The 27285-nt window shown below is 51.2% G+C and overlaps 1 protein-coding gene across 3 annotated transcripts in view; it reads left to right on the top strand.

Annotated features, from left to right (window-relative positions):
• Positions 1-27285, top strand: part of ARHGAP19 (Rho GTPase activating protein 19) — a 43235-nt gene that overhangs the window by 10619 nt on the left and 5331 nt on the right. For all 3 annotated transcript variants that reach the window (XM_067537186.1, XM_067537185.1, XM_067537187.1), the window contains exons 2-9: positions 4270-4535; positions 21908-21988; positions 22804-23013; positions 23458-23684; positions 24189-24275; positions 25333-25398; positions 26344-26532; positions 26746-26844. In XM_067537186.1, the coding sequence (XP_067393287.1) occupies positions 4270-4535; positions 21908-21988; positions 22804-23013; positions 23458-23684; positions 24189-24275; positions 25333-25398; positions 26344-26532; positions 26746-26844 (1225 nt within the window). The remainder of the gene's footprint in view (positions 1-4269; positions 4536-21907; positions 21989-22803; positions 23014-23457; positions 23685-24188; positions 24276-25332; positions 25399-26343; positions 26533-26745; positions 26845-27285) is intronic.

The raw sequence follows: 27285 nt of genomic DNA, 5'->3' as shown, positions 1-27285 counted from the left end.
GGCACATCCATTCTCCCAGTTTGCCCTGGGTATAGCAGACAGGAGCATGTGGCTTTGTCTGAAGGTTACACAATGTGCGGCGTTGCATATTACAGAATTATTGTGTGCAATGCCTGCGGGGGCTTTATTTCTGTGCAGAAATGGGGTCCTGTTTTACATTTCCATTTTGATTAGCAGTGACGATACACAGGCATCTTTGTGTGCGAGGAAGGGTCACTAATAAAGTGACCTTTATAAATTAAAAGGCCCACTGAAGTACAGGCATAGGAGATTGGAGACAGTTTCCAGCTGTGTTAGTCAGAGAGGCCGGGAATCCAGGGAAACATGGAATGGGAAGCGGAAAGTGGAAGAACTGCAGATAGGTACATAGTAAATAGGGCAGGTAATAGGCTACTGCAAGGGTGCTTTGGGAAGGCCTCAAGAATATGCTGTGATGGGGGGTACAAACCCCACACTGGACTACAAGGGGTTAAGGAGCTGCTCTGGCTCAGCCAGCCCCACCCGCCACACCTGGAAGAACTGACCAGACTGGGGTAGGCTTATAAGGAGCAGAGCAGCTCATCTGGGGGCAGGCCAAGAGAACCCACCTGCAACTTGCAGCTCCTGAGGGAAGGCAGCCTTTAGGTGCTCCAGGGTGTCAGAGCTTTGATAGCCCTCGGGGCCCAGGCTCCCCTACCAAAACCCACCTCTGTGGCTCAAAGGACCGAATCCCCTGACTGCTAGGCAAGGCTCCCCATGAGCGCAAGCCATCACATACGCCAAAAGCCCAACTGGCCAGTGTGAAAGCTGGCGTCGGGGGAGTGCACTAGCAAATCCAAGGATATGGCTTTGGCACGACTCAGGAACACTGTGATGACCCTGTAATCACTACAAAATGGAACCGTGCTTCAGCTCAGACGGGAGACCAGGCTACATGGCTTCACTTGTAATATAGATGGGTTAAACTGAGGCCCATCGGTAGGTTCCTGTTAGACTGCTTAAGCCCAAGATATCCCTAATTCAAAGTCCTAGTTTCCGTGCACATGGAATTATTTGCCATGAGATTTCAGCTACACTGGCCTTCGGCAAGTGTCATAATCAGTTTGTCCAGCTTTTCTGTTTTGTCTCTGCACGATGGCTGATGCCCAGTGTGTGCCAGGGGGGCCCTTCAGACCCAATAATGCGCCCTTGTGTCTTGTAGCATGCGTGGAATTTGCATAGGCTGTGCTGGGGCAGGCGGGTGTCTTTGTTGTTGGAAACAAGGAGCAAGTTCTTTTCTCGGTGTCTTTGCTTCGCAATGCCTCTCCAAAAGCTCTCGGCGTTCATGTAAGAGATTTGGTTTTCTATCGATTTTTGCATTAGGCATTATTGAGTTTACCAAAACTGTAACCTCTGGAATATGCAGTGATCATGTTGGTTGGCTGTAGTCTAGGGAGTTATTTGATTTTAGTGCAGTGGGTTTTCTCTCTGAGAATCTAGAAGCATAACTATCAATGGAGGGAGCAGATAGTTTGTGCTGCTTGATGTAGCTGCTAGAAAGTATTTGCATATCGATTCTGTGGGGAAACGAACTGCTAGTGAGTGAATAACAGAGCATGGATCATTGCAGGCTGGGTGTCTGGGCCTACACGTTTAACATTAAACCTTCTCATGAGACTAGCCAGATTTGGGTCAGACCAGCTAGCCCAGTGTCCTGTCTGTCAACAGTGGCTGGTGCCAGATGCTTCAGAGAATTGAACAGAACAGGGCAGTCTGAGTGATCCATCGCCTGTCATGCAGTCCCAGCTTCTGGCAATTGGAGGTTTAGGGAGACCCAGAGCCTGAGGCTGCATCCCTGACTAGCTTGGCTAATAGCCATTTATGGACCTATCCTCCTTGAACTTATCGGATTTGTTTTTGAAGTTGCTTATATTTTTGACCTTCACAACATCCCCAGCAATGAGTTCCACAGGCTGACTGTGTGTTGTGTGAAGGACTTCCTTATGTTTGTTTTTAAACCTGCTGCCTATTAATTTCATCCCCAGTTTCTTGTGTTATGTGAAGGGGTAAATAACACTTCCTTATTCACTTTCTCCACATCATTTGTGATTTTATAGACCTCTGTCATATATCCCCCTCTCAGTTGTCTGTTTTCCAAGCTGAACAGTCCCAGTCTTTTAAATCGTTCCTCCTATGGAAACTGTTCCATATCCCCAACAATTTTTGTTGCTCTTCTCTGTACTTTTTCCAATTCTAATATACTTTTTGAGCTAGGGCGACCAGAGCTGCACCCAGTATTCAAGGTGGGGGTGTACCAGGGATTTATATAGTGACATTGACATTTTCTATCTTCTTAGCTATCCCTTTCCTAGTGGTTCCTACTATTGTTAGCTTTTCTGGCTGCTGCTGCACGTTGCACAGATGTTTTCAGAGAACTATCCACGATGATTCCAAGATCTTTTTCTTGAGTGGGAACAGCTAATTTAGCCCCCACCATTTTGTATGTATAGTGGGGATGATGTTTCCAAAAGTGCATTACTTTGCATTGATCGACATTGAATCTCATCTGCCATTTTGTTGCCCAGTCACCCAGTTTTGTGAGATCTCTTAGTAAGTCTTTGCAGTCAGCAAGAGGATTTGTGTTGGATCAAAGTGGGTTCTTATGGATTTCAGGAAAGAGCTCTGGCTTCACGTTGTTGGGAAGAGTTGGTTGGTGTGTGTGTGTGTGTGTGTTTAACCCTGTGTAACAATGAGTATGGGGATCAGTCAGCAGGTACTCTTTGGCAATTGATACTACAGTAAATTGCTCTATTTTGGTCTTAAGTCCTTAGGTGCAACAAATGGCTGAGAAACTCGTCCGGTGGTACTAGAATGTATGTTCCCCTTACTGGAAATAGTAGCATGCTGCCTAGGCTACCCTAAGGGATGCAGCTGTGAACCTCTCACAGCCTGTTACTCTGAGAGGATCTTGCCAGTCTCATCTGCCTTGCATCCTTTCAGTCGCCACCATTCTCTCAAAACAGCCCTCATGCTCGTGTAGTAGTGACAGTAGGAGGGTTACTGTTGGGATTCTCACTCAACTCAGCACAAATTGCAGGGAGCTGGCTGCACGTCCGTGGTTTTCGGTGATTCCAGCAAGTGTTTTCCACTGGGGAATCAAGTGCCAAGTTCTCTTGTCACTTATTCTGGTCATGTTTCCTAGAAATTACGCCTTTTAGGTCAAAGATGCATAATAGTTGTTCACATAGTTATTGAAGCTCACAAATAACAGGGAGACAACAGACTGTCGATTGCAGTTACCTTTCGATGTGTAGTATGGGATTTTTTTCTGTCTTCTCATTAGTTGCTATTTGTAATGATTAGTTTACAGCAGACAAACGTTTAACGCTCCCAACTGGGGTGTTAAATGCTAATGTACAGTTGGTGCTGTGGTACCCATGTGAACCTTTGTGAAAGCTAGAGGAAAGTCCTGATGTTGGGCTGTCTCCTGGCTCTGTCAGTGGTGTGTGTGTACATTGCAGGCACCCCAACTTTGCCTAATGTTGGGCCCCACTAGTAGTTTGCCATGAGCACGTAGGCAGCACCTAACGCAGAAAAAATCAAGCAAATTGCAGCTGCCCTTGTCTTCGGTAAGAGGAGCAGCTAGTGGAGGTCCAGTCCCAGTGTTCAGTCCCTAAGCTTGACTGGAGTACGCTGGGGCCTGCAGTTTCTGTGGGCCTCACTTTGTATTCCAGATGAAGGTCGTTGCAGGCTGCATTGTGGCATTCCTCGTGTGGCTGTGCTTTGGTTACTGGTATATATTCTTTGGAGATACGCTCACTGTTGCAAGTGGCTGTTGCTCTGGGGTTGTGAGTAGTGATGTTATTAGCCAAACTTTAAGCCTGAAGGCTCAAGGTTTGGCTAATGATTGAAGTAGCTGCTTTGGGAGGCCTTTTCCCTTTCTCTGAGACTTCTCCCCCAAGGCATTGAGTGGTCTGAAATCTTGCTGGCAGGGTTTATTAGGCAGAGTTGAGACAGTTGTTCTGTTTTGTGCATCTTGTCTTGGGTACAGTTGTTACTTGTAATGTTAAAAAAAGAAAACCCAACGCAGTCGTTGTCCCAGCTCCACTGAAGTGCCACATGCTGTTGATTAACGGCAAGCACAGGCCAGGCGGTGGTTTTGAGAAACACCCTGCCACTCCAGTGTGAGTAGATGTTTTTTCCAGAGTGAGGTTGCTCAGGAGGCCTCTGATCTGGGATTTGGGGGGACACTGACTGTACGAGTGAATTGTGGAGGAAATGTTTTACAACCTGTCTCCCTTTCTTCCCCAGTGATGCCATCTGCAGGTTTGTCATCTGCAATGACTCTTCCCTCCGTGGGCAAACAGTCATCTTCAACCCGGACTTCTTTGTGGAGAAGTTGCGGCATGAGAAGCCTGAAGTCTTCACAGAGCTGGTGGTCAGCAACATCACCAGGCTCATCGACCTGCCTGGAGCAGAGTTGGCCCAGCTGATGGGGGAGGAGGACCCCAAGTTGCCTGGGGGCACTGGCGCAGCCTCTGGATTCTTTCGGTCTCTAATGTCCCTGAAGCGTAAAGGTAGGCTCTGCTCTGCCTGGCACCTGCCTCTACAGCTCGATGTGGACCACTGAGGTCCTGAATCCAGGTTCCATTGGCTGACCACATCCCACACTCCCTCTCTAAGGCACCCATGGGAGCCAGGCATGTGGCACATGCTCTTTGTGGTATCCACCTGTTGTCTCCTCTTCTAGTTAGCTTGTAAACTCTTCAGGGCAGGGCCTGTCTCTGTGTGTATTCAGTGTCCGGCACTCTGGGGCTGTAATCCAAGACTAGGACCCTACCTTGGAGGTAGGAGCCAAACCAAGACTGTGTCTAACTAGCAGTCAGTGAATGCAAGGTAGCCTCCTCTTTTGTTCCTGCTTGATTTGTGGTGTCTGACCACGGGAGTAGCTGCAGGGAGATCTCTGCATCTGTTCTCGTCATGCCCAAAGTATCAGCCTTTCTTGGGGTGGTCTCCTTATTTAATACTCAGATTACTGTAGCTCCCACAAACCCCTGTGAGAATGTGGGCTCCATGGTGCTAGAGTCAATACAGGCAGATGTGAAGCCATGCTCCCTGCCCTGAAGAGCTGGCAGTCTGAGAACAAGCTCAGTCCCTAATAGATGCGCAGGATCAGAGTTGGACATGTGTACCCAATCAGCCACATTGCAGAATATTCTGCAGACAGTGAACCAGGGGTCCAAGCAACTTTTCAGTTCCTTGCTTCTGCCTCTCAGAGCTCTGAGCTTCCATTCAGAACTTGCAGAGTATTCCTTGGTTTAGTTTCCCAGGCACACTAGGCCCTCCGTGTTAATAGCAGGGCATTAGTAAAGGCTGAGAAAACAGAAAGCCAGAGGACCAGCTTTGTCAAGAAACAATAATGCTCAGGCTCACCAGGCCTTTCTACCCAGGTACCAAACTCTGGGCTGGAGGAAGGGGCCTGTGTCTGCTCAGGGTTCCTGGAGTTAGGCGCCTAAGCCAGATCAGCCCTTTCTAGCAGAACACAGCCAGACAGAGTGAAAGAGACGCCGCCGCTTTATACCCAGGAGCTGCAGGGCCTTGAACCCAGGTCTCCTGCATCTCAGGAGAGTGTCCTAACCATCTGGCTATTGAACATTGTGGGCTGGGGCTCTCTGGAGCTCTCCTATTGAAGATGTTCCACTTTGTATAATTAATTATTTGTTGGGTGAGATGGAAAGTGAGAGACTGACTCCATAGCGCATGGTCAGGGGACTGCCCCAGGATATGGGTAAGCCAGGTTCAAGTCCCTACTCCAAGTCAAGTAGAGTGGGATTCATACCTAGGTCTCCCCCATCCCCGGTGAGTGCCCTAACCACTGCCCCGTTGACTATACCTGCCTGCCCCACAAACTTGTCCTTGCTGTCTTTTGGGTGGATGAGTCATGCTCAGAGCATGCCTGTTGGAGCAGGCCCACCAGTGGGGGAATGCCTAATTTGAGAATCCCATCACGGCTTAGGCATGAGCTAGGGCCCGAGCAGCTTGGCAGCATTGGGACTTAGGCGGTTTTGCTCAGGCTGATCAGTAGAGACCTAGGCATGCAAGAGATTTTACTGTTGGAAACATGGTGCCTGGGAAACGGGGGGTCCTGCAGGCTAAGCGGCAGCTGAGCTGGGGTTTTGTGAATGTCAGGAGTGCCACAATGTTGGATGTAAGCACCTAACGAGGCAGGTGGATGCCGAGGCCCTTGGAGAATCGAGCCCTTAGTCTTCAAATGTTCTGAAGTCTATTTAAATGCTCTGCCTTTTCTGCTCATCGCTCGTTGGCACCCACAGCGCAGTCTTGGCACAATGCCCTAGCGGGCTTGCCAGCCCTTTCAGAAGTATTTCTCTATTGCTCATGTCTCCCGCCCACACTTCGACAGGCCCAGGCATTCCTCATAAGTTTTCCCTCTTCACCCAGCTGGGCAGAAACGAACGAACTCCATCTGTGCGACCCCTGCTACCCACTCACCATCAGCCAGTGATTCCCATTCAGACCAGCTGCCTACTGAAAAGGCCTAGCTCTGGGCTGCTGCTTTTACGTAGCTGCGGCTGTAGCTCTGCCTAATTGTTTTGAATTAACCTTCCCTTTGAAGGCAGTGCTACCTCTAAAGCTCTTAAAATGCTCTCCTGAGAGGAGAGTTGTCAGCCTTTGAAGGAGGTTTTATGAGGCTTCCTCCTTCACTTGTGTGGTGGTTTTACTCACTGTGTTCTTCTACAGCATTGATTTTAATGGCTTTTAGAACTGATGCCTCCGCCAGCCCAGATTCCATTAAGAATATCCCAGGGAACTTGACCTTTCTTGGTACAATCTAAGTGTTTTCACAGCTATGCATCACTACAATGCTACACTACATCTCAGCTCTGAAACTCTTGTCAGCATAGGGGAATGCTCTCCCAGCGTTAAGAAGCTAACCTTTCCTTACTCTAGCAAGCACTTTTCTGGGAAAACTCAGTCCTGAGTTAAGTGTCCAGTCTCCTTATACAATAACAATGGCCAGACAGGGTCAGACCAATGCTCCATCCAACCCAGTGTCCTGTCTGCTGACAGTGCCCGATGCCAGGTGCTTCAGGGGGAATGAACAGAACAGGGCAATTTCAAGTGATCCATCATCCCCTGTTGTCTAGTCCCAGCTCTGGCAGTTAGAGGTTTAGGGACACCCAGGGCATGGGGTTGCATCCCTGAAGATCTTGGCTAATAGCCATTGATGGACCTATCCTCCAGGAGCCGAATTTGTTTTCTAAACCCAGTTATACTTTTGGCCTTCACAAAATCCCCTGGTAACAAGTTCCATAAGTTGACTGTGCGTTGTGTGAAGTAATTCATTTTGTAATTCATAATCTGCTGCCTATTTCATTAATTAGGTGACCCCTAGTTCTTCTTTGAGTGCTTGCTCACATCCATTCCCAATGTAGGTTTGTGTGCTCACCACATGCACCGGTGCCAGAAACTTTCCCCTAGTGTTACCCGTAGCAGCCAGCACTAGTGCCCCCTGCAGCGGTGTACACATGCGCCCACATATAGGCACCGCCGGCTCCCCATCCCTCTCAGTTCCTTCTTGCCGCCAGTGACAGTGCTGGAATGCTCTTGCTTTCGCAAGTTTTTCTCACCTCCCTAGTGGTTTACTTGTTGTTTTCAGTGCCTATAATTACTCATTCATTACAGTTATTTCTAGTTTGTTAGTAGTTAGATTCCCAGGGTCAGGGCATGCCCTGTTCCCCAGGGTTTAAACCCTGCGCTTCCTGTAAGAAACCCATGCCCAGGAGCGACTCTCATCAAAGTTGTTTAAAGTGGCTGTGGGAAGCTCATGTCAGTGAGAAATGTAAGATTTGTAAAAGCTTCCGCCTGAGAACCAAGAAAGACAGTGACCTCCATCTTTGGGCCATTTTGATGGAGTTGGCTCTTAGATCGGTGTCACAGCCCAGCAGGTCAGACTCAGCACCGAGCACGATGGCCTGGGCATGCGGTGCACCTCCGACACCCGCCTCTTCCTCCCAGCACCGATCTCCCTCCCCGGTTCCGAAGAAGAGGTCCAAGAAGATGCACATGGAACGGGGATGCTCTCTGGCGGAGAAGGCTAAGGGGGACCTGGCGAGACCAGTGTCGGGCCACCAACCCTCCCCACCTCAGAAGGGTCCCTCACCACAGCGAGCATCGACCCCGGCACTGGGCCCTCCACCGACCTCTGGGTAGCAGTAGAGGCCCTCCTCGATTAATGGTGCTGTCGATTCCAGAGGCCTTCCAAGCTATGAAGGACCTCTTGGTGCTGCCGGTACTGCAAATGCCGAGGGGCGGCAGAGCGTTGTACTGGGGCCCGGCACTGGCCTCTTGGGGCAGTTCAGCGAGGGATAGATCTGCTTGCTAGTCCCCTTCGTTGAGGCATCTCTCACTGGTGTGCAGGCCATCCCTGGAGATCGGGTTACACTCTCTGGGTCAAAACACTACCAGAGTGGGCTCCCGCCGACATTCGCCAGGGAACTGGCACCCAGTGGAGCGCTGCCATGGAGCAGAGTGACGCAGATTGTCAGACTCACGGTGCGTTTCCCTGGCATCGTGACCCCGCTCACTGGTGCCGATGCATCAACAATACGGCTCGCATGGCACCGCAAATTATTCGGAGACAGCAATGCTTTAGCCATCGGACATCAAAATATCATCTTCAGACAGCGGCAATGTTGTCCAAGCTAGGCAACTCGCAGCTACAGTGCCCGGCTTCCCCTCAATACCACCAATGGTGGCATGGCCGCAAGGTCATCGTCAGATGCCTCCAGTGGGTTGCAGCCCACGAAAGCTTATGCCTGCAGAAATTAAATTTATTAGTCTTTAAAGTGCTACAGGACTCTCGTTGTTTTTGCTGTATACAGACTAACACGGCTACCTCTCTGGAACTTCGGTTTATCGTCGCTCAAGTGCACTACTAGTTCACGGTCCTACCCTTTGGCCTCTCAGCGGCGCCCCACGTTTTCACCAAGTGCATGGCGGTGGTAGTGCCTTTCTTGAGGAGGAGAGGAATACAGTTGTTTCCCTACCTCAACGACTGGCAAACCAGGGCTCAGATAGAGGCGGACATAACGTTCATCAGGACTACGTTCGACAGATTGGGACTTAGCCTCAATGTTAAAAAATCGTGATCCCCACCAGGAGGATAGTTTATTGGAATGGTGCTGGATGCAGATCTAGCCAGAGCCTCCCTCCCAGAGTCCTGCTTTCATGCGCTGCAGACACTCAGCCATCAGTATGTCTTGTGACAGATGCCTCAGCGATGGGTTGGGGAGCCCACTTGCGGGAGTTAAGAATGCAAGGTCTTTGGTCCCAGTCAGCTCCTACTTCATATCAATGTCAGAGAGCTAAGGGCTGTCCGTCTGGCCTGACAGGCCTTCCGCGATCATCTGGAAGGCAAGGTGGTATCGGTCCTCACAGACAACACGACAGTGATGTTTTATATAGACAGACAGGGTGGAGCTCACTCCTCTCCCGTGTCGGGAAGCCCTCAGACTTTGGGACTTCTGCATCGCTCAATCGATACATCTGGAGGCTTCATACCTGCCAGGGGCCCAGAACTCACTGGCGGACTGCCTCAGCAGGTCCTTCCGCATGTGCGAGTGGTCCATTTGTCCAGTTGTGTTAAACATCATTTTCCAGAGGTGGGGAATTCCCCAAATAGAAGGTCCAACAGGAAGTGCCTTCAATTTTGCTCTTCTCAGAAGCATGGCTTGGGGTTGATAGCAGATGCTGTCCTCGTCCCATGGACCAGTCAGCTGTTCTATGCTTTTCCACCGATCCGCTCATTCTCCGAGTTCTGCGAAAGATTGAACAGGACAAAGCATCGGTGATTCTGATAGCCCCAGCCTGGTCTCGGCAGCACTGGTACATCTTGCTGCTCAACCTTTCCATCGACAACCCAATCACCCTACCACTCTTACCTGACCTTATTACACAGGATCACAGGACGCTTCTCCACCCCAACCTCAGATCCCTTCATCTCACGGCCTAGAAGCTCCATGGGTAAACCCTTTGGAGCTCACTTGCTCGGAGTCCGTGAGGGAGGTGCTCTTAGGTAGTAGGAAGCCCTCCACAAGGGCTACCTACCAGGCTAAGTGGAAAAGGTTTTCGGCATGGGTCTCTGAGAGGGGCTTCCAAGCCCAATCAGCTCCAATCCCCACGATCTTGGATTACTTGTTGCACCTAAAATAGCAGGGTCTAGCCCAGTAGTCAATAAAGGTATACCTAGCAGCGATTTCTGCCTTCCATCCCAGGGTGGCAGGCCACTTGATATCGCAATTCTTGAAGGGCTTAGATAGGCTGTATTCTCCTACTTATGAACCAGTCCCTCCTTGGAATCTCAATCTTGTTCTCGCACAAATGATGGGACCCCCATTCGAGCCCCTGGCATCTTGCCCCTTGTTATACTTATCCTGGAAAGTGGCATTCCTAGTAGCCATCACTTTGGCCAGGAGGGTCTCCGAATTCAGGGCACTCACATCGGAGCCACAGTACACTGTGTTTTTTAAGGACAAGGTTTAACTCTGTCCCCATTCAGCTTTCCTGCCGAAGGTGGTATCCCATTTTCACTTAAAACGGTATTTTCCTACCAGTCTTCTACCTGAAAGCCCATGCTATCAGTTGGGAATGTAGACTGCATTCCCTGGACATCAGAAGGGCCTTGGCTTTTTATATAGAGCAGTGTTTCTCAATTGGTGTTCTGCGGAACCCCATTAGGGTTCCGCAGGAACACTATTAGGGTTCCACGAACAGCTGTTCTCTGGCGCCGCCGAAAAAGATGTCCCGGATTTTTCGGCGGAGGGTATCGAGTGTAAGTAATTTAATTTATGTTTAATTGAGAAATGCTGACCTAGTTGTTTGTATATAATTTGCTTATTTCGACATTTTTTTTGGCTCCATATGTAAAAATACTGTTAAGAGTTTGGGGGGTTCCGCAATTATTTATTGAGTTCAAAAGGGTTCCGTGGCCAAATTTAATTGAGAAACACTGATATAGAGAGAACCAAACCATTCAGAAACACCACCCAGATTTTTGTGGCGCTGGCAGAAAGGATGAAAGGTCTTCCGGTCTCTTCCCAGAGAATCTCTTCATGAGTTACCTTGTGCATCAGGACCTGCTATGACTTGGCCAAGGTACTAACTCCTAAGATGACGGTCCATTTGATGAGAGCTCAGGCCTCATTGGCAGCCTACCTGGCCCAGATCCTGATTCAAGACATCTGCAGAGCAGCCACGTGGTCCACCGTGCATACATTCGCTGCTCATTATGCAATCACTCAACAAGCCAGAGATGACGCAGCGTTCGGAAGAGCAGTGCTCCAATCTGTGGTTCAATAAGCTCCGACTCCACCTCCTTGGTCTGGTTTGGAATGGACATGAGCAAGCACTCGAAGAAGAAAAGACAGTTACTTACCTGTAATTGGTGTTCTTTGAGATGTGTTGCTCATGTCCATTCCAAGACCACACGCATACTTCTCTGTCGGTGCCAACTGGCAAGAAGGAACTGAGGAGGCGGAGGGTTGGCAGGCCCCTATATAGAGCTCCATAGCGGCAGGACTCCAGGGGCACCAGAGCCAACCCTGGGGGTACTTCTGAGGGAAACTTTCAACGCAGCGTACACACGCCCACTTGGAGTGGACACGAGCAACACATCTCGAAGAACATCCAGTTACAGGTAAGTAACCGGCTTTTTCGCACCATCTCCCTAGCTACCATCATCCCCTCCCTGGATCCAGGCGACTGGTACGCTGCTCTTGATTTAAAGGACGCCTATTTTCACATTGCAATTTTCCCCAGTCACAGGAGGTTCCTGAGATTTATGGTAGGAGACCGACACTACCAGTTTGTGGTACTCCCCTTTGGCCTCTCGACTGCGCCAAGAGTCTTCACCAAGTGCCTGTCGGTGGTAGAGGCCTACCTCAGAAGAGAGGAGTGCAGGTATTCCCTTACCTGGATGATTGGCTTATCAGGGGCAGGTCAAGATCCAGGTCCAGATCAGCATATTGATCACCCGAGATGTTTGTCAGGTGCTTGGGCTCCTAATAAACTAACAGAAATCTGTATTAGTCCCCGTGCAAAGGATAGAGTTCATCGGGGCAATGCTGGACTCATTCAGGGCCAGAGCGTTCCTTCTGGAGGAAAGATTCCGGACAATGACAGAAATCCATTACACATATTTCGGCTCGTCCCCTCACAACAGCGCGGGTCTGCCTCAGCCTCCTGCGCCACATGGCGGCCTGCACCTACGTGGTTCCCCAGGCCAGGTAGCACTTCAGACCCCTCCAAATGTGGTTGGAGTCAGTCTATTCTCCGATCAGACAGCGCCTGGACAGGATACTTATGGTCCTCCAGAAATACTTACATCCCTGGTCTGGTGGTCAATTTCCGATCATGTCCTCTCGGGAATGCCCTATGACAGTATTTCTCAACCTTTTAAATAGCAAGTACCCCCCAACTTCTGAAAATTTTAAGTACCCCAACACTCAATTTTCCCCAGGATTTTATATTTACAGACTAATGGGAGCCATATGTTGGAAGAAGGGCTGAATATATAAAGCTGTGATATGACAGGTGTGCAATCTAGTGTGGGTAGGGTTACCACTTTTACACCAGGGGTGCACAACTCAAGTATGTACCTGGGCTAGAGGTCATGTCGGCCAAAGGTAAGAAGCTTTGAATGGCATGCCAATGCTGGGGGATATAAAGCACCGTGCCAAATTTCTTGCCATAGATTTGAGAGGAGGAAAGGGTGTGTGTGAGAGACAGAGAAGGAGGGCGAGAGGGAAAATTGTATGTCTGCAGGAGTACTGTGGTGGCAGAGCGTGACGGGAGTGTTTGGATCTGTAGTTCAGAGATAAAAAGACACAAGGACGTAGTCAGACACATGCAGCAACATGCTGAGACACACGCACTTGCAGGCAGACATAGGGGCGCGCGCACATAAATAGGCATACAATTCAGAATGTAAGATTTATTATTTGTATTGAATTTTACAACAGTTTTTGAAACAAAATAACACGTGAATCATAAAAATTATAGAACAGTAAAAACAATATAACTCAACCATTTATATTAATAAAACTCTCTAACCATAGGTATCTTTGTGACTGGAACTGATTCTCCCCCTCTAGAATTGTTCTGCAAATGTGGGACTGGACTGGACTTTTCGCTCATTTTAACAAAATAGCATAAAAATGAGTTCTTGTATGAGCTGGATTTAATGAGAAACTTGGGCCTGTTTGGATGATGTAAGCATTCCAAATCTCGGTTTTAAATTACTTATTGCCACTTTCAGATCATTTCCTGGGCACAAATGATTTCTTATTTTACATTTTAGCCCAGTCAAGTGCAAGAAACTTGCCTCAACATATTTGTGTGAGATCAATGGGAGAAGCTCTGAGAGCCATGTTTTCTCAGCTGTAGGTATTCCCGTTTCATTTTCTGCAAAAATGCAGGGATGTCATCCAGTCCCATGCTCTGCATCCTCTGCAATGTACTGTCTGTGCAAAGCTCAAAAAGTTTTTCCTTCATGCTTTCTGGAATCCCTGCTTGTTCAATAGCGCTGTCATTAAATGATTCAAAATCCACAGTTTCTGTGGATCTTCATGCTCTTCAACATTAGGGAAATAATGTTCAAAGTTTGACTCCAAATTTACCAAGAGTAGTTTAATATTTTCTTTCACACCTTCATTCAGAGTGATTTCGTTTTCTTCACAGAATTCTGAGAGCTGTGAAAATGAAACAAAATTTCCACATAAAGCTCGATTTTTTTAAAAAAAAATTTCCCCCAGAACCTCAACTTTTTTCTAAAAGCTCTTACTTTGTCATGCAAGATAAATATATTTGTGTTGTATCCCTGAGGCTGAAGGTTCAAGTTATTGATTTTATCAAAAATGTCAGAGAGGCTAATTTGCAAATCCATACTTCATCTTCAGAATGCTGTAAGAATTCAGATTTCATATCTCTGAGAAAGACAGTAACTTCAAATCTCAACTCGAACAGGCGATTCAACAACCTTCCACGTGATAACCACCGAACTTCAGTGTGAAGAAGTACAGTAATATGTTCAGATCCCATGTGATGGCACAGCGATCGGAAAAGACGTGAATTCAGAACCCGCACTTTTATGAAGTTTTTCATGGCCGTTCCTAGCACCGTTTAAATCTTCATTCAGTCGCTTTGCAGCCAATGCCTGTCTCTGGATAATACAATGGTTCCACTTGATTGAAGGATTTATAGTTCTTAAGCGAGCAACAAGACCACTTCATCGACCTACTGTTGCTGCTGCTCTGTCGGTGCGTACAGACACACACCCCTCCCATGACCATCCATTTTATACAATATGCTCATTTAAGATCTTAAATATGTCCTCTCCTGTTCTTGTGTCCAATTCTTTGCAGCCATATATTTGTTCCTGTATTCCTTGCTTGTCTTCATCAATGTATCTGACAAACATCCATTGTGCATAGTTGGATACATCCATAGATTCATCAAACTGTAAAGCGAACTGTTTTTTCTGGATGACTTTTTCTGAAATTTGTTTAATTGTCTTCTGCCATTTCATCAATTCTTCTTGTCATGGTGTCATTTGAATGTGGGATGGTTTTAATTTTATCTACTTCTGTTTTGCCAAACGTGATTTCAGCATTTCTGATAGCAGCAGGAATGACAAGGGTCTCAGCAATGGTACGTGGTTTCTTCGTTTTTGCCACCGTGTGTGCGATTTCAAACGAAGCTTGCAGAGTTTGTTCAGGCATTGCAGAGTACAATTGCACAGCAGCACTTGATTTTGTCAGTCTTTCACATTTTCTTGTGAAAAAAATCTATTGATTTGTCCTTCAGATCAGGATGTTTCATTTGAAGGTGCCTTTACAAAAGGGAAGGCTTCATAGAGTGATTAGACAGTGTCTCACTGCAGATCACACGAAGTGGTAATGGAGGCATACCTCTGTTTGTTGTAAACCTGACAGCCAGATAACTGGGATCGTGGCTACGTGCTTTTTGAACCTGGGAAGATTTTGTACTTCACGACTGATGCTTTTTTTTCCGAAACATGATCCTCTGGATCCACCACTTGTTCCACATTTGTATGGGAACTACTTTCTTCTAAAGCTGAAGTCTTTCTTTTTACGAGAAAAGAATCCATTTTAACACCCTCACAATCAGTAAAATTAAAACAGCAACACAAGCCCAGTTACATTCAAACACTAAAAGTGGAAACTACAGCAAACTGGCACGTGCCTAAACTCTGAGAAAATCTTTTTCCCCTTTACTCCTGGACGACTGTATGTCTCATAAAGCAGGAGAGTTCTGCAGTGTTGTGTGGCTGTGGCAGCTCACAAAACCCCCTGCTCTCTCTCCCCTCCTTCCTCCATACTAGGAGCAAAGGTCAGCGCCAGCCAATCACTATGGCCTGATGGCAGGGGTCACCTGGTGTTCTCCTCACACAAGTGTGAACTTGTGAGGTCTGAGCAGGCACTAGCAGCCCAGAGTGGATAGCAGCGCTTCCCATGGCCGTCCCTAGGGGGGTGCAGGCCTGGGGCAAATCACACTGTGGGCCCCTCTGAACATTGTTATGCTGGTAAAATCTGGGGCTATCCTAGTTGTCCATTTCACTGCTCAGCTAGAGCAGTGGTCAAGTTTTCTGGGCACTGGGCTTTGAGCCAGGGAGGGGAGCTGCCACCTGGGCGAGTTGCAGGCAGCTGCTGCCTGGCTGCCAGCCCGGGAGGTGGGCGACTGCCACCCACTACGAGATGGGCAGAGGAGGCTTCCGTGCCAGCTGGGACCCAGGGATATGGGCAGGCAGCTGCTGCCAGTCTTCAAGCCGGGGCACTGGAAGCTGTCCCTTGGCTTGGAGCCGGGGCGTGGGTGGCTGCCACCCAGCTGCGAGCCAAGCTCATGAGATGCAGGAGACTGCCACCGGCCTCCCACCTGGGAACTGGGACCCGGAGGGACACCGGCGGCTGCCGCCTGCCTCACAACTGGGACTGGGCGGGAAGCAGGCAGCTGCAGCCTGGCTTCCTGGGACTGTATCAGCTGCCGCCTGCCTCCCAGCTGGGAGCTGTGACTGGACGGGAAGTGGGGAGCTGCTGCCTGCCTCCCCCAGAAGTTGGGGGTTGGGTGGGAGGTGGGCTGCTGCTGCCAGACTTCCCCAGAAGTCGGCAGCTGCTGCCCGCCTCCCCTTCTCTCTGTTTTTCTCGAATACCCCCTGCCTGTGTCTCGCATACCACAGGTTGAGAAACTATGCCCTATGAAACACCTCAGCCCTCGGTAACTATGGTCTCCAATGCATCGGACGTGGGCTGGGGAGCTCACGTTGGTTCCCTGAAGACCCAGGGTACATGGACTTTGGAGGAGCTGGGGTTACCTATCAATATCAAAGAGCTCAGGGCAATTCGACTAGCCTGTGCAGTTTTTCTGCTTCATCTTACCAACAGGGTGGTGCAGATTCGCACGGACAATACGGCCTCCATGCTTTATATCAACAGACAATCGGAGGAGGGAGCAGATCCCCGTGCCCTGTGTAGAGGCCATGTGCTTTGGAGAGTTCTGCAACAACCACAATATCCACCCGATAGCCGTTCACCTCCCAGGGGTCAACAACTCTTTAGTGGACTGTCTCAGTAGGGCCTTGTGTTCTCACCAGGAGTGGCCCCTCTGCCCAGAGGTGGCGGCTCATATCTTTGTAGGTGGGGCAATCCCTGAGTTGGGCCTCTTTGCCACCAGGGCCAACAGGAAGTGCTGTTGCTTCTGCTCCCACCAGGGCCTCAGTCCAGGCTCCATCACCGACGCTTTTCTTCTCCCCTGGTCAGAAGGGCTCCTGTACGCCTTACCGCCGATACCTCTGATCCATAAGGTCCTCCTGAAGGTGAGAAGGACAAGGCACAGGTTATCCTGCTGGCACCAAGGTAGCCCAGACAGTATTCGTTCAGGATGCTGGTGGAGCTGGCGGATCCCAGGCATTGGACCCTGCTGCTGCGCCTGGACCTTCTGTCCCTGGATCATCCAGAGCTGGCCTCCCTCCACCTGATGGCTTTGGATGCTCCATGGCTGAGCTGGGAGAAGCAGGCCTGTTCAACCCAAGTTCAGTGTGTGCTCCTGGATAGCAGAAAGCCATCGACCAGATCTGCCTATAGGGCTAAGTGGAAGTATTTCATCTGCTGGGTGACCGAACGTGAAGTGTCCCAACAGAGGCATCGATCCCAACAAACTTGGAGTATCTGCTCCACCTGAAGCAAAGAGGATTGGCCTTCTCATCAGTCAAGGTCCATGTGGTGGCCATATCTGCTTTCCACTCCTTGGTGGGACATAGAACAGTCTTCTCTCACGGAATGACGACTAGGTTCCTCAAAGGGCTGAAAAGGCTTTTCCCACCGATAAGGGAGCCTTCTCCTCAGTGGGACTTAAACTTGGTCCTTTCCAGACTCACTGGACCACCCTTCGACCCCATGGCCTCGTGCTGCCTTACGTACCTGGAAAAGTCGCCTTCCTCATCGTTATCACGTCTGCCAGGTGAGTGTCGGAGATCAGGGCATTAACATTGGAACCGCCCTACATGGTGTTTTACGAGGACAAGGTCCAGCTATGATCGCATCTGGCCTTTTTGCCTAAGGTCTCCCATTTTCACCTGGATCAGGTGGTCTTCCTGCCTGTTTTCTGTCCCAAGCTGCACAACTTCAGTGAGGAGAGACACCTGCACATTCTTGACATGAGGAGGGCCCTGGTGTTTTATATCAACAGGACTAAGCCCTTCCGTTGCTCTACACAGCTCTTCGTGGTCATCACGGACCGGATTAAGGGTTTACTGGTTTCCTCGCAGCGTCTTTCGAAATGGATCACGGCCTGCATCCGAGCCTGTTATGAGCAGGTGGGAATCTCACCTCCGGTGTCCGTGACGAGGACGCAGACATCTTTCAGGCACACGTCCCTCTATTGGACATCTGCTGGTTATTGGTACATACCTTTGCGTCCCACAATGTGCTGACACAGCAAGCCCAGGACAACTGTCTTTGGTACAGCGGTGCTTCAAGTGTCACGTCCATGAACTCCTGCCCGCCTCTGGAGACACTGCTGGTGAGTCACCTAAATTGGGAATGGACATGAGCAAGCACTCGAAGGAAGAACAGTTACTTACCTTGTAACTGTTATACTTTGAGATGTTGCTCCTGTCCATTCCACATCTGCTCTCCTTCCCCTCAGTCGGAGTTCCAGCGAGAAGGAACTGAGAGGGAGGGGGAGCTGGCGGCGCCTATATGCAGGTGCATGTGTGCGCCACTGCAGGGGCACCAGAGCCAGCTGGTTACGGGTATCACTAAGGAAAAAACGTTTCCTGCACCGGTGCATGTGGTGCGCGCACACACCTAAACTGGGAATGGACATGAGCAACGCACCTCGAAGAACAAGTTACAAGGTAACTCAAAAAAGAACAATTACTGATCTGAATGGGTAAATAACAACACTTTTTAGTCACTTTCTCTACACCAGTCATGAATTTATAGATCTCAATCAGATCGACGCCCTCAGTCGTCCCTTTTCTAACTGAACGGTCCCAGCCTTTTTCATCTCTCCTATAGAAGCAGCCTAACCTAGCCAGTCGGGAATGCCAAGGAGAAGGTGAAGCCCAAGCCCCATCCTTCCAAGGTATCTAACCGCAGGCTGGAGGGAGGCATTTATCTCAGCTTGGGATTCACAGCCGTGAAGCCCCTCCTGGAGTTAGGTGCCTAAGCCAGCAGCCCCTTTCTCAGGAAAACACAGTTACAGCTAGTGGCCAGGGCACTCATGTAGGATGGAGGAGATCTCCTCTCAAACCCCTGCTCAGCCTGGTTTGGGGCGGGACTTGAACTGGGGTCTCCCATCTCCCAGGTGAGTGACCTGACCATGGGGCTACTGGCTATAGGGCAGGGATTTTCAAACTTTTTTTTGCTGGGACCCCCTTTGAAAATATTTCAGGCTGTGATTGCCTGAACCCCCTCCTCCCCCCCAATGCCAGGCCATAGGGTCAGTCTCTCTCTGGCCCAGTGAATGTTTGTTTATTTTATAGAAAGTGGATCTACTTTTGTGATACGACCCGTGCCCAGGGTTGCCAACTGATAATGCCAAGGGCAGGGCAGGCTGCAAAAGGAGAGCAGATTCTCCCCGCGCTGGTGGGTGACACTGAAGCCCGGCTTCCCAACCAGCCATGAACTGCTTCTGATTACCCCACACTGGATATCACAAAGCCGGTCCACAAATGCCCACAGCCCCCTTCACTGCATTTCAGCTCCAGGCTCCCAAATCAGCACCAGGTCCAGCAAAGAGACCAGTTACTAGAACTCTCTGCTCTTTGCTAAAAAGGTTCCCTCTGACCCCAAGGGGTCAGCCACAGCACCAGATCAATATAAGTTTGGCTCTTACCTAAAATACCATGCTGGCAGCCAATCCTTTAGTAACTGAGACTAAAGGTTTATTGTAAAAAGAAAGAAACAAACCATGAGAGAAATGTTAAAGGGTCAAAGTAAATCACAGATATACAAATGATTAAAAGTCCATATACTTCAGGTTTCTGGAAGGAATGTGGATTTGCAGACTTGTGTAGTTCTGTCTGGTTCACATCCAGTACCTGGATGGGTCTAGGTCCTTCGGTTCAGTTGCAAGATGAATTGGTCCAGAGATAGGTGTACGTCTGCAGACTGGACAGGAACAAAGACAAAATGGTTTCTCTGGCTTGATCTTATAAACCCCCTCCTCCGGCCATGCGGCCTGTGGGCAGTCACAAGACCCAAAATGGAGTCCATAGTCACATGGGCCAATCCTGGTGACTCCTCCGGTGTGCCTGGGGTCCATAGTCACATGGGACAGTCCTGATGTGTCATCAGGTAGGCTGCCTGCAATGGAGTCCAGAGTCACGTCAGCAGGTTCTGGTGACTCAGTGGTGATGCTGGCCTCTCCCTCAGGGCCCCTTGCACCTGGGAATGCCTTAATGGGCCATTATGCAGGCCATTGTTCTGCAGCCTTCCTATCTGGGGTGTTGCCCGGGCAGAACAATTTGAAATACAGATATCTCAAATACATCTATAACTTCCATGTCAAATATCACACATGAACACAAGTATTATTATCTTACTTAGCACATTATAACCTTCCGAACAGTACCTGACATGGCATATCCCACATGGATTATGATGATTCTGCCATACTGATGTCACCAATATATGAAATGCCCCCCCACTCAAGCCAGCCCGCATGACATACTTCACCAGGAGAGATTGAGCAAGACCCATTCCAGCATACCAAATAGCCCAGGGATTAGGCCAGTCAGCCAGGATATAGGAGGCCCATGTTCAAGTCCCTGTTCCAAATCAGGCAGAGTGGGGAATTGAAAATAGGTCACCCACATCCCAGGTGAGTGCCCTGGTCACTGGGCTATTGGGTGTTCTGGGGACATGCCCCACCTCAGAAAATTCCGGATCTGGGTGTTCCCCTGTTGTCCTTTGTGAGGTCTGATCCTGTCGATGTGCTCCGAGAACGCTTCCCGGCTCAGGCCCACGGGGAGAAAGGCGGGGCAACAACTAGATTGTGAATCTCACTGGGGCCTAGACGTGGGTGAGGGCGCCAAGCAACTCGGCAGTCTCAGGACTTGGGCTGTTTTGCTCATGCCCAGTGGCAGGAATTTAAATGCTTCGGGGACTTAGGAACTTAGTCCTCCAGGCTTAGGTGGCAGCTGAGTGAGTCGCTGAGCAGAGGCTTGGATACGCAGGCTGGCATCTTACGCCTGCATTTTGGCTGGTGACCCCAGTGACGTAAGCAAACCCTAAACGAGTGAGACCAGAGCCTCACCGTGTTCACCATGGAGAGCCGCCCTCCATATGGCCCTGCCTCCAAGCTCCTGTTTCTCCTGGTGATTTATTGTTCTGCCATTTGGCACTTTGCATGTCTCTTTACACAAGCTGGGGTGGCTGGCGGCAGGAGGCAAGGCTTGATTTTCACTATTTTGGCCACCCCTGAAATGGAGCTTCTAGAACGCAGGCCCGTGGGAGTTCTCCAGTCAGACCACAGCTGCCCTCAGCGTCAGTATTTGTTCCCCTGCCCCCCCCCCCCTTCTCATGACTGCCATTTTCATTGTGCCCCCTGCACACCACGCACCCAGAAACATTCCCCTCTGCACTGTAAAATCAGCCACCCTGGGGATTTGCTTACAAAATGAGAGTCCCCATCAGCATCCAAGTTAAGCTGTGCTTTCACCATGCCGCCAGCCTTCACAGCTTGGGTGTTAGGGCTGCAGCACGGCCTGGGGGCATGATGAAAACAGAGTTTGGTCCCATCTCCACTGCAGGACGAAACTGTTTGGGGACGACTGTATTGTAACTGGACCGCACAGAGTACTGAGTTTAAACAAGCCATAGTCGGGCCTAATCTAGTCCCTGCTTACCTGCATTAAACCTCTATGTGGGAACTTGGCATTGGAGGGGAAGTTGTCTTGTTAACTTTCCCACTCGTAGAGCTAGCCTGCTTCCAGTGGGCCTGGGTTTGTAGCTAGCACGTCCCTGTGAGATTGACGTGTCCCTGGTCTGACATGGCTTTCCTTACAGGGCCTTCATAATGTGTTTACTTCAGAAAACTGGTGAGAATTAATCTGCAGTTGCATTGATCTAAAAAGCAAATTGATGAAATCCACTTTGGAATGCAGCCTTTGCAAGGGAAAAATATTTGTTTGGGGGCGCTTGTGATGTCAGGGCGGTGGGTTCACTTGTGACCTTTACCCCCAACTCTTTTGGCCACTAGTTTCCCAGCATCAGACCCCGCCCCGCTGGAAGTCCTGGTCTCACAGTAGGAGAATGCCTGGCCAAGCCCTGTGGCTCCTGGAGCCAGAGGTGCGGTGCATGAGTTGCTCCTGTCCCATGTGTGCTGACTGGATCGCTTTGTTCCCCAGATAAAGGGGTGGTGTTTGGCTCCCCGCTGACCGAGGAGGGCATCGCCCAGGTCTCCCAGCTGATCGAATACCTGCACAAGCGTAAGTGAGACTCCGCTCTCTTGCCATCTTTCCATTCTCAGGGTGCATCTTGCTGGGGCACGTGGAGTTGCTTTGTGGCACAGGGCAGAACATTGGGCTCCAAACTTGCTGGCATCGGCCTTTCGCTTGGATTGCGTGCGGGTGCTGTGACCTAGAGTCATCTGTGGCAGCTCCTAGCCCAGCAGTTCCCAAACTGTGGGTCATGACCCCAAGTGGGGTCGCTTCATCAGCAGATGGGGTCATGACAATCCCGAGCATGCAGACGATGCCATTTTACAGAATGGCCTCCTCCGCACAGGGTGGCCTCACACGCGCCGTATGCACGAGGAAGCTATTTTGCTCTACAAAACGGGGCCCTGCATGCAGCATGGCCTCGCATGCACCATATGTGTGTGAGGTCAGGCAATCCTGAGGACACCGTTTTGTAAAGCAAAACGGCGTCCTCAGTTGTGGCGTGACCTGGCATGTACAGTGCGTGTGAGGTCATACTGCAGGGAGGACACCATTTTTAAACGGCAACTTCCATGCTGTCTGGGGTAGTGGGAAACAACACATCTGAAAATGGGGTCATGCAGGGAAAATGTTTGGGAACCGCTGTCCTAGCCCTTCTCTTACCTCTGATTTCCCATGCATTCCTTCTGCCAGGGGCCGTAGGGCATATCGTGGGGTCTCGGTGTTATAGCCTGCTGAGTAAGGTTTTCTGTATGGGATCCCATACAGACTGCTGGAACGGACATTGGGAGAGGGCTGCTTGTGCCAGAGGTTGAGCCCCCTCCTCATGGTGAGTGATCTCTCTCCCACTCCCTGCCATGCAGATCTGCGAATGGAGGGCTTGTTTCGGGTGCCAGGGAACAGTATCCGGCAGCAGATCCTGAAGGATGCCCTGAACAGTGGGGCTGATATTGACCTGGAATCGGGGGAGTTTCACTCCAACGATGTGGCCTCTCTGCTGAAGATGTTCCTGGGTGAATTACCGGAGCCCCTGCTGACACACAAGCACTTCCATGCCCACCTCAAAATTGCAGGTCAGTAGGCAACCGGGGGAGTGATCGACACAAGGAATGGGAGCTAAGCGAGCCACCTCCAGGGTGGTTAATGTTGACAGGCCACACACCGGGATGGCCCTCTCTTTACGGACTGGTTCTCGTGGACGGGAGGGATCCAAAATGTGAACAGCCCCTAGGGATAGCATGAGAAGGGGGTTTTCCTGTGTACTTCTCAGCCCTGATGGCAGGAGGGCTGGAGTTAAACATGCCCACCTCGGGGAGGTCCAGGGTTCCGACGTCCTGTTCAGGAAGGGAACCCAGGGGTGAGGAAGCCAGGGAAGGTGTGTCTGGAGAAGTATGATGTATGGGGAGGGAGAGTTGGGTGGATGGAGGAAGGTAACTGGTCAGTGTAGGCCTAGCTTCCTGGATACAGACACCAGAGAGGCTCCAAGTACCCTTCAGCTCCTGCCTCCCGGCTTGCAGACCTGATGCAGTTTGATGCCAAGGGGAACAAGACCAGCACACCAGATAAGGAGCGGCAGATCGAAGCCCTGCAGCTGCTCTTCCTGATCCTCCCTCCACCCAATCGCAACCTGCTCAAGCTGCTGCTGGACCTGCTCTACCAAACGGCCAAGAAACAGGACAAGAACAAGATGTCTGCCCACAACCTGGCCCTGATGTTTGCACCCCACATCCTGTGGCCCAGAAATGTAAGCAACACTGGAGCAACAGCTGGGTTCTACTGCAGGGCGGAGCCGGGAGGGGACTCCGGATTACAGTAGACGGGGCTGTGGGCCAGAAGTGAAGGCGGTGGCCAGGCTGCGTGGGGGACCACAGGAGTGGGATAGTGGGTGCAGCTGATGGTCAAGATTGAGCTGCTGCCTGCCCTAGGTCTGACTAGCCTGTGTATGTCACTTCCTCTTTTCCAAGAAGTCTGAACATTCCCCCAGCTCTGGCTGTGTCTAAAAACTGCCTGGTCAGTGATGCACTTGGTCCTTTCTGTGCGGGGCCATCAGTGGCTGCTGCTAAACTGCTGCTCTGAAGCTGTGCAGGTGCCTGAGAACTGGGCTGTCCTTCTGCAGGCTGGGCTCTGAGCAGTCTGCCTATGGGCACGGGCGCGGAGTGGCAGGACAAGGACTGCCCCAGAGAGCCGTCCGGCACCCCCAGCCGCCTCCTCTTCGAATAATTGTGCTTGGGCTTCCCCCCTTCACCAGGTGACAGCCAGCGACCTGCAGGAGAATATCACGCAGCTGAATAACGGCGTGACCTTCATGATCAAACACTCGCAGAAACTCTTCAAGGTCAGTGTGCCCCCGAGGGCCTTGGCCCCCTGCTCTGCCGCTCACCTGCACACGCCCTTCCTGGAGGGGCTCTCTCAGAGCTGCGGCTGTGCGTGCTCTCCGGAAAGAGGTGACTTTGAGAAGTGGCTAATTTCCTGTAGTGATGAGAGGAGACGGGCCAGAACAGGGACCTGGCAGAAGTAAGGCACAGGGGTGTGCGATGCCTGAACTGGGCCCCTTCCGCCTTTGGCTGGTGGAAAGCACAGGGCGGTGTAACAGCACCCTCTGCAGGCCAGTTCAGGCCCTGCTGTGGCAGGCTCTGAAACAGGTTTGTTTTACAGGGGACATTAACAAGGGCTGCCACTTCTGGGGATCCCAGGGTCCCTGTTTAGGGGAGAACATCTCATGGGGCTCTCCCTGGGTGAGTGCGGGAGGAGCTGAATCTGTATCCAGCTGGGATGCCCTCGGTCTCTTTTATTCCCGCACAGGGCGAAGCCTCTCCTGGTGCTGGGGCTGAGCTGGTAGGCTGTGACTGGAGGGGAGGCGCAGTGCTGCATGCTGCAGGTGCAGGGTGGTTTGGTGGGACACTGCTGGGGGCTGTCTGCACCAGTCCGGATCCTCTCGGGGCGGACAGAGTCCATTTGCAGGGTAGCCTGTGTCTGGGCCAGCCAGCACACTCCCCAGCTGTGCTAAGGGTCTCCAAAGCCTGGGGCTTCTGCTCTCGGCATGCCCAATTTCTTTCTGCAAGACCACATCATCCCGACTCCTCTCTGAGTCAGGCCTCTGGCTTGTGGTGCCCGGGGCTGGGTGAGTTGTCTCCAAATGGAGAAAGAACTTAAGACCCTTTTCAGCGTCTGTTGGGCTGCTTGGACTCTCTCCGTTCCACTGGGGTTGGTTTTGTCTTAGCAGAAGCGCATTGTAACACAATCGCTGTTACTGCATTGGACAGAGAAAAGCGCTAGTGAAGAGGCTCTGGAAGCCGGTGGCTCCTGTGAGCGTGGAGGGGCCGGTGGGGTGTGTGGTCCAGGGCCCGTGGGTCAGCTTTTGTCTGTGCTCACTGCCTTTCCCCCCTGCCCAGGCTCCAGCATACATTCGGGAATGCGCAAGGCTGCACTACCTGGGGTCCAGAGTGCACGCGTCAAAGGTGAGGACAGCAGATGAGTGCCTGCCCATGGGGAAGGGGCAGGTGCAGGGAGGAAGTTGTGTCACTCTGGTGCTGTGCAACTGTTTTACAAGTGAGAGAAGCTGAAAACTGAAACAGTCCCGAGAACAGGCTCTGCCCAGATTGGGAGCGGGCGGGGTGGAGTTAGCAGGTCTCTGGGAAAGCTGCCATGGCTCAGGATCATCCGGGTGATGGCTCTGGGGAAATCAGGCCCTTTGCAAAGGGGGCAGAGGGGTGGCGCTGGAACATAACACCGTAACAGCCCCCAGTTCAGACCTAACACCAGGCCTATTATCTGTCCCCAGGTGCACGCAGTATGTGTAGTGACTAGATACTTGATCTCTGGGCTGCCCATGCAAACCGACCTGACCAATTCACAGTAGCAACGCATCAGGTCACTCTTGGTCCAGGGGCAGCACAAGCTACTGCAGCAAGGGGGGACTTGGAGATCAGCCCCTCCTGTGGATGGGGGGCGGAGGGGAAGAGAATTGCTCTCCTCACTCTCCAGCAAACTTTTCCTTCTCCGTCTAGCTGAAGGAACTGGAATGATGAGTTTAAGAGCTGCATCAAGCTTTTCTCAGCCTGCTGTGTGGTGTCCAGGGGAAAGGGAAGAGATGGTGAAGGTCACCTTCTCCCTGCCACCCCCTTTGCTTGGCACAGCTCTGTGGTGGGGTTTGCTCGTGTAGCGTTGCTGCACAGCTGGTGGGGAGAGCACAGCTCTGGAACTGGGAATGGGGTGTCAGTCTGGCAGGGGAGCTGGCACAGCTGTTCCTGCAGGGCCCTCAGACACCATGGTTGGTTTGGGTTTTGCAAGGAGTCGTGTAGCTCTCTGGGATCCCGAGCATCCCACCCTGCAGATTGCAGCAGGCCGGCACTAGGGCAGGTAGGGATGTGGGCGCGTGACCATGCCCCTCTGAACTTTCTCAGGACGACCTGGATTTGCTGATGTCTCCTGGGTCCAAGGAGCTCCAGCCCCTGAAGTCTCAGAAGAGGAGCAGGCTGGACCCTTCCCATCTGGGGGAGACGCAGCAGCACACGGAGGAGGCGCTGAAGGAGCTCTTCCACCATGTCCACAACATGCCAGACTCTGCGAAGAAGAAGAAGCTCATCCGGCAGGTAGTGTTCAGGGAGCGGGAGGTTCGAGGGAGCACACCGCGGGCTGTACGCGCACGGCTGCAGGCTGATCAGATCCTGAGCAGATTGACGGGTGTTGGGGCCACGAGGGAACTGTGGGGGTGCTGTGGCCTGGAGCTGAGCAGGGTAGTTGGAGGTGTTGTGACTGGAAGATAGCATAACACTTAACATGCAGCCCTGTGTGTTTTCTCCTAGTTCCATAAGCATCCTGGCACTCTCACTCCTGGGCCCGATGCGCCGACGCCCCAGGTACAGAGGCGCACGCGCTCCCGTTCCTTCAGCGGCCTCATCAAGGTAACTGCAGCCTGCCCGTCAGAAGTGCTGTCTGCTGCGGGTCTCTGACTGAAGTCCCTCCCTGGCCCAACCTGCTGCCCTCTCCTGTGTTGTGCGGGGCAGCTCCCGGGTCTTCTCTCAGGCCTGGCTCTTTGCAGTGCTGGGATGGTCCGGCTTAGTGAAGCCCCCTGCTCAGGTGCAGAAGGAAAGGGACAGAAAATAAAACAGACTATTTAAATCCTCCACATCAGCCAGTGGGGCACCGGCCCCAGGAGAGTGTGTGCTGTTTGTGTCACCTGGCTCCGGAACAGCGCAGAGGGACCCAGGAACAGGTGACACGGTTTGGAGAGCCTGAAAAGCCTGGGAGTGTTCCCTGTAGAAAGGGGCCAGGGGGAGGTACACTAAAATACTGGCTGGTGCAGAGAAAAGCCTCTGCTCTAGTTACCCTGCATGACGTGAGAG

The sequence above is a fragment of the Emydura macquarii genome, unplaced genomic scaffold (genome assembly GCF_026122565.2).
Source record: "Emydura macquarii macquarii isolate MOO-44397 ecotype Brisbane River unplaced genomic scaffold, CSIRO-AGI_Emac_v2 contig_3692, whole genome shotgun sequence".
NCBI lineage: Eukaryota > Metazoa > Chordata > Testudines > Chelidae > Emydura > Emydura macquarii.
This window is presented reverse-complemented; position numbering and strand designations above follow the sequence as displayed.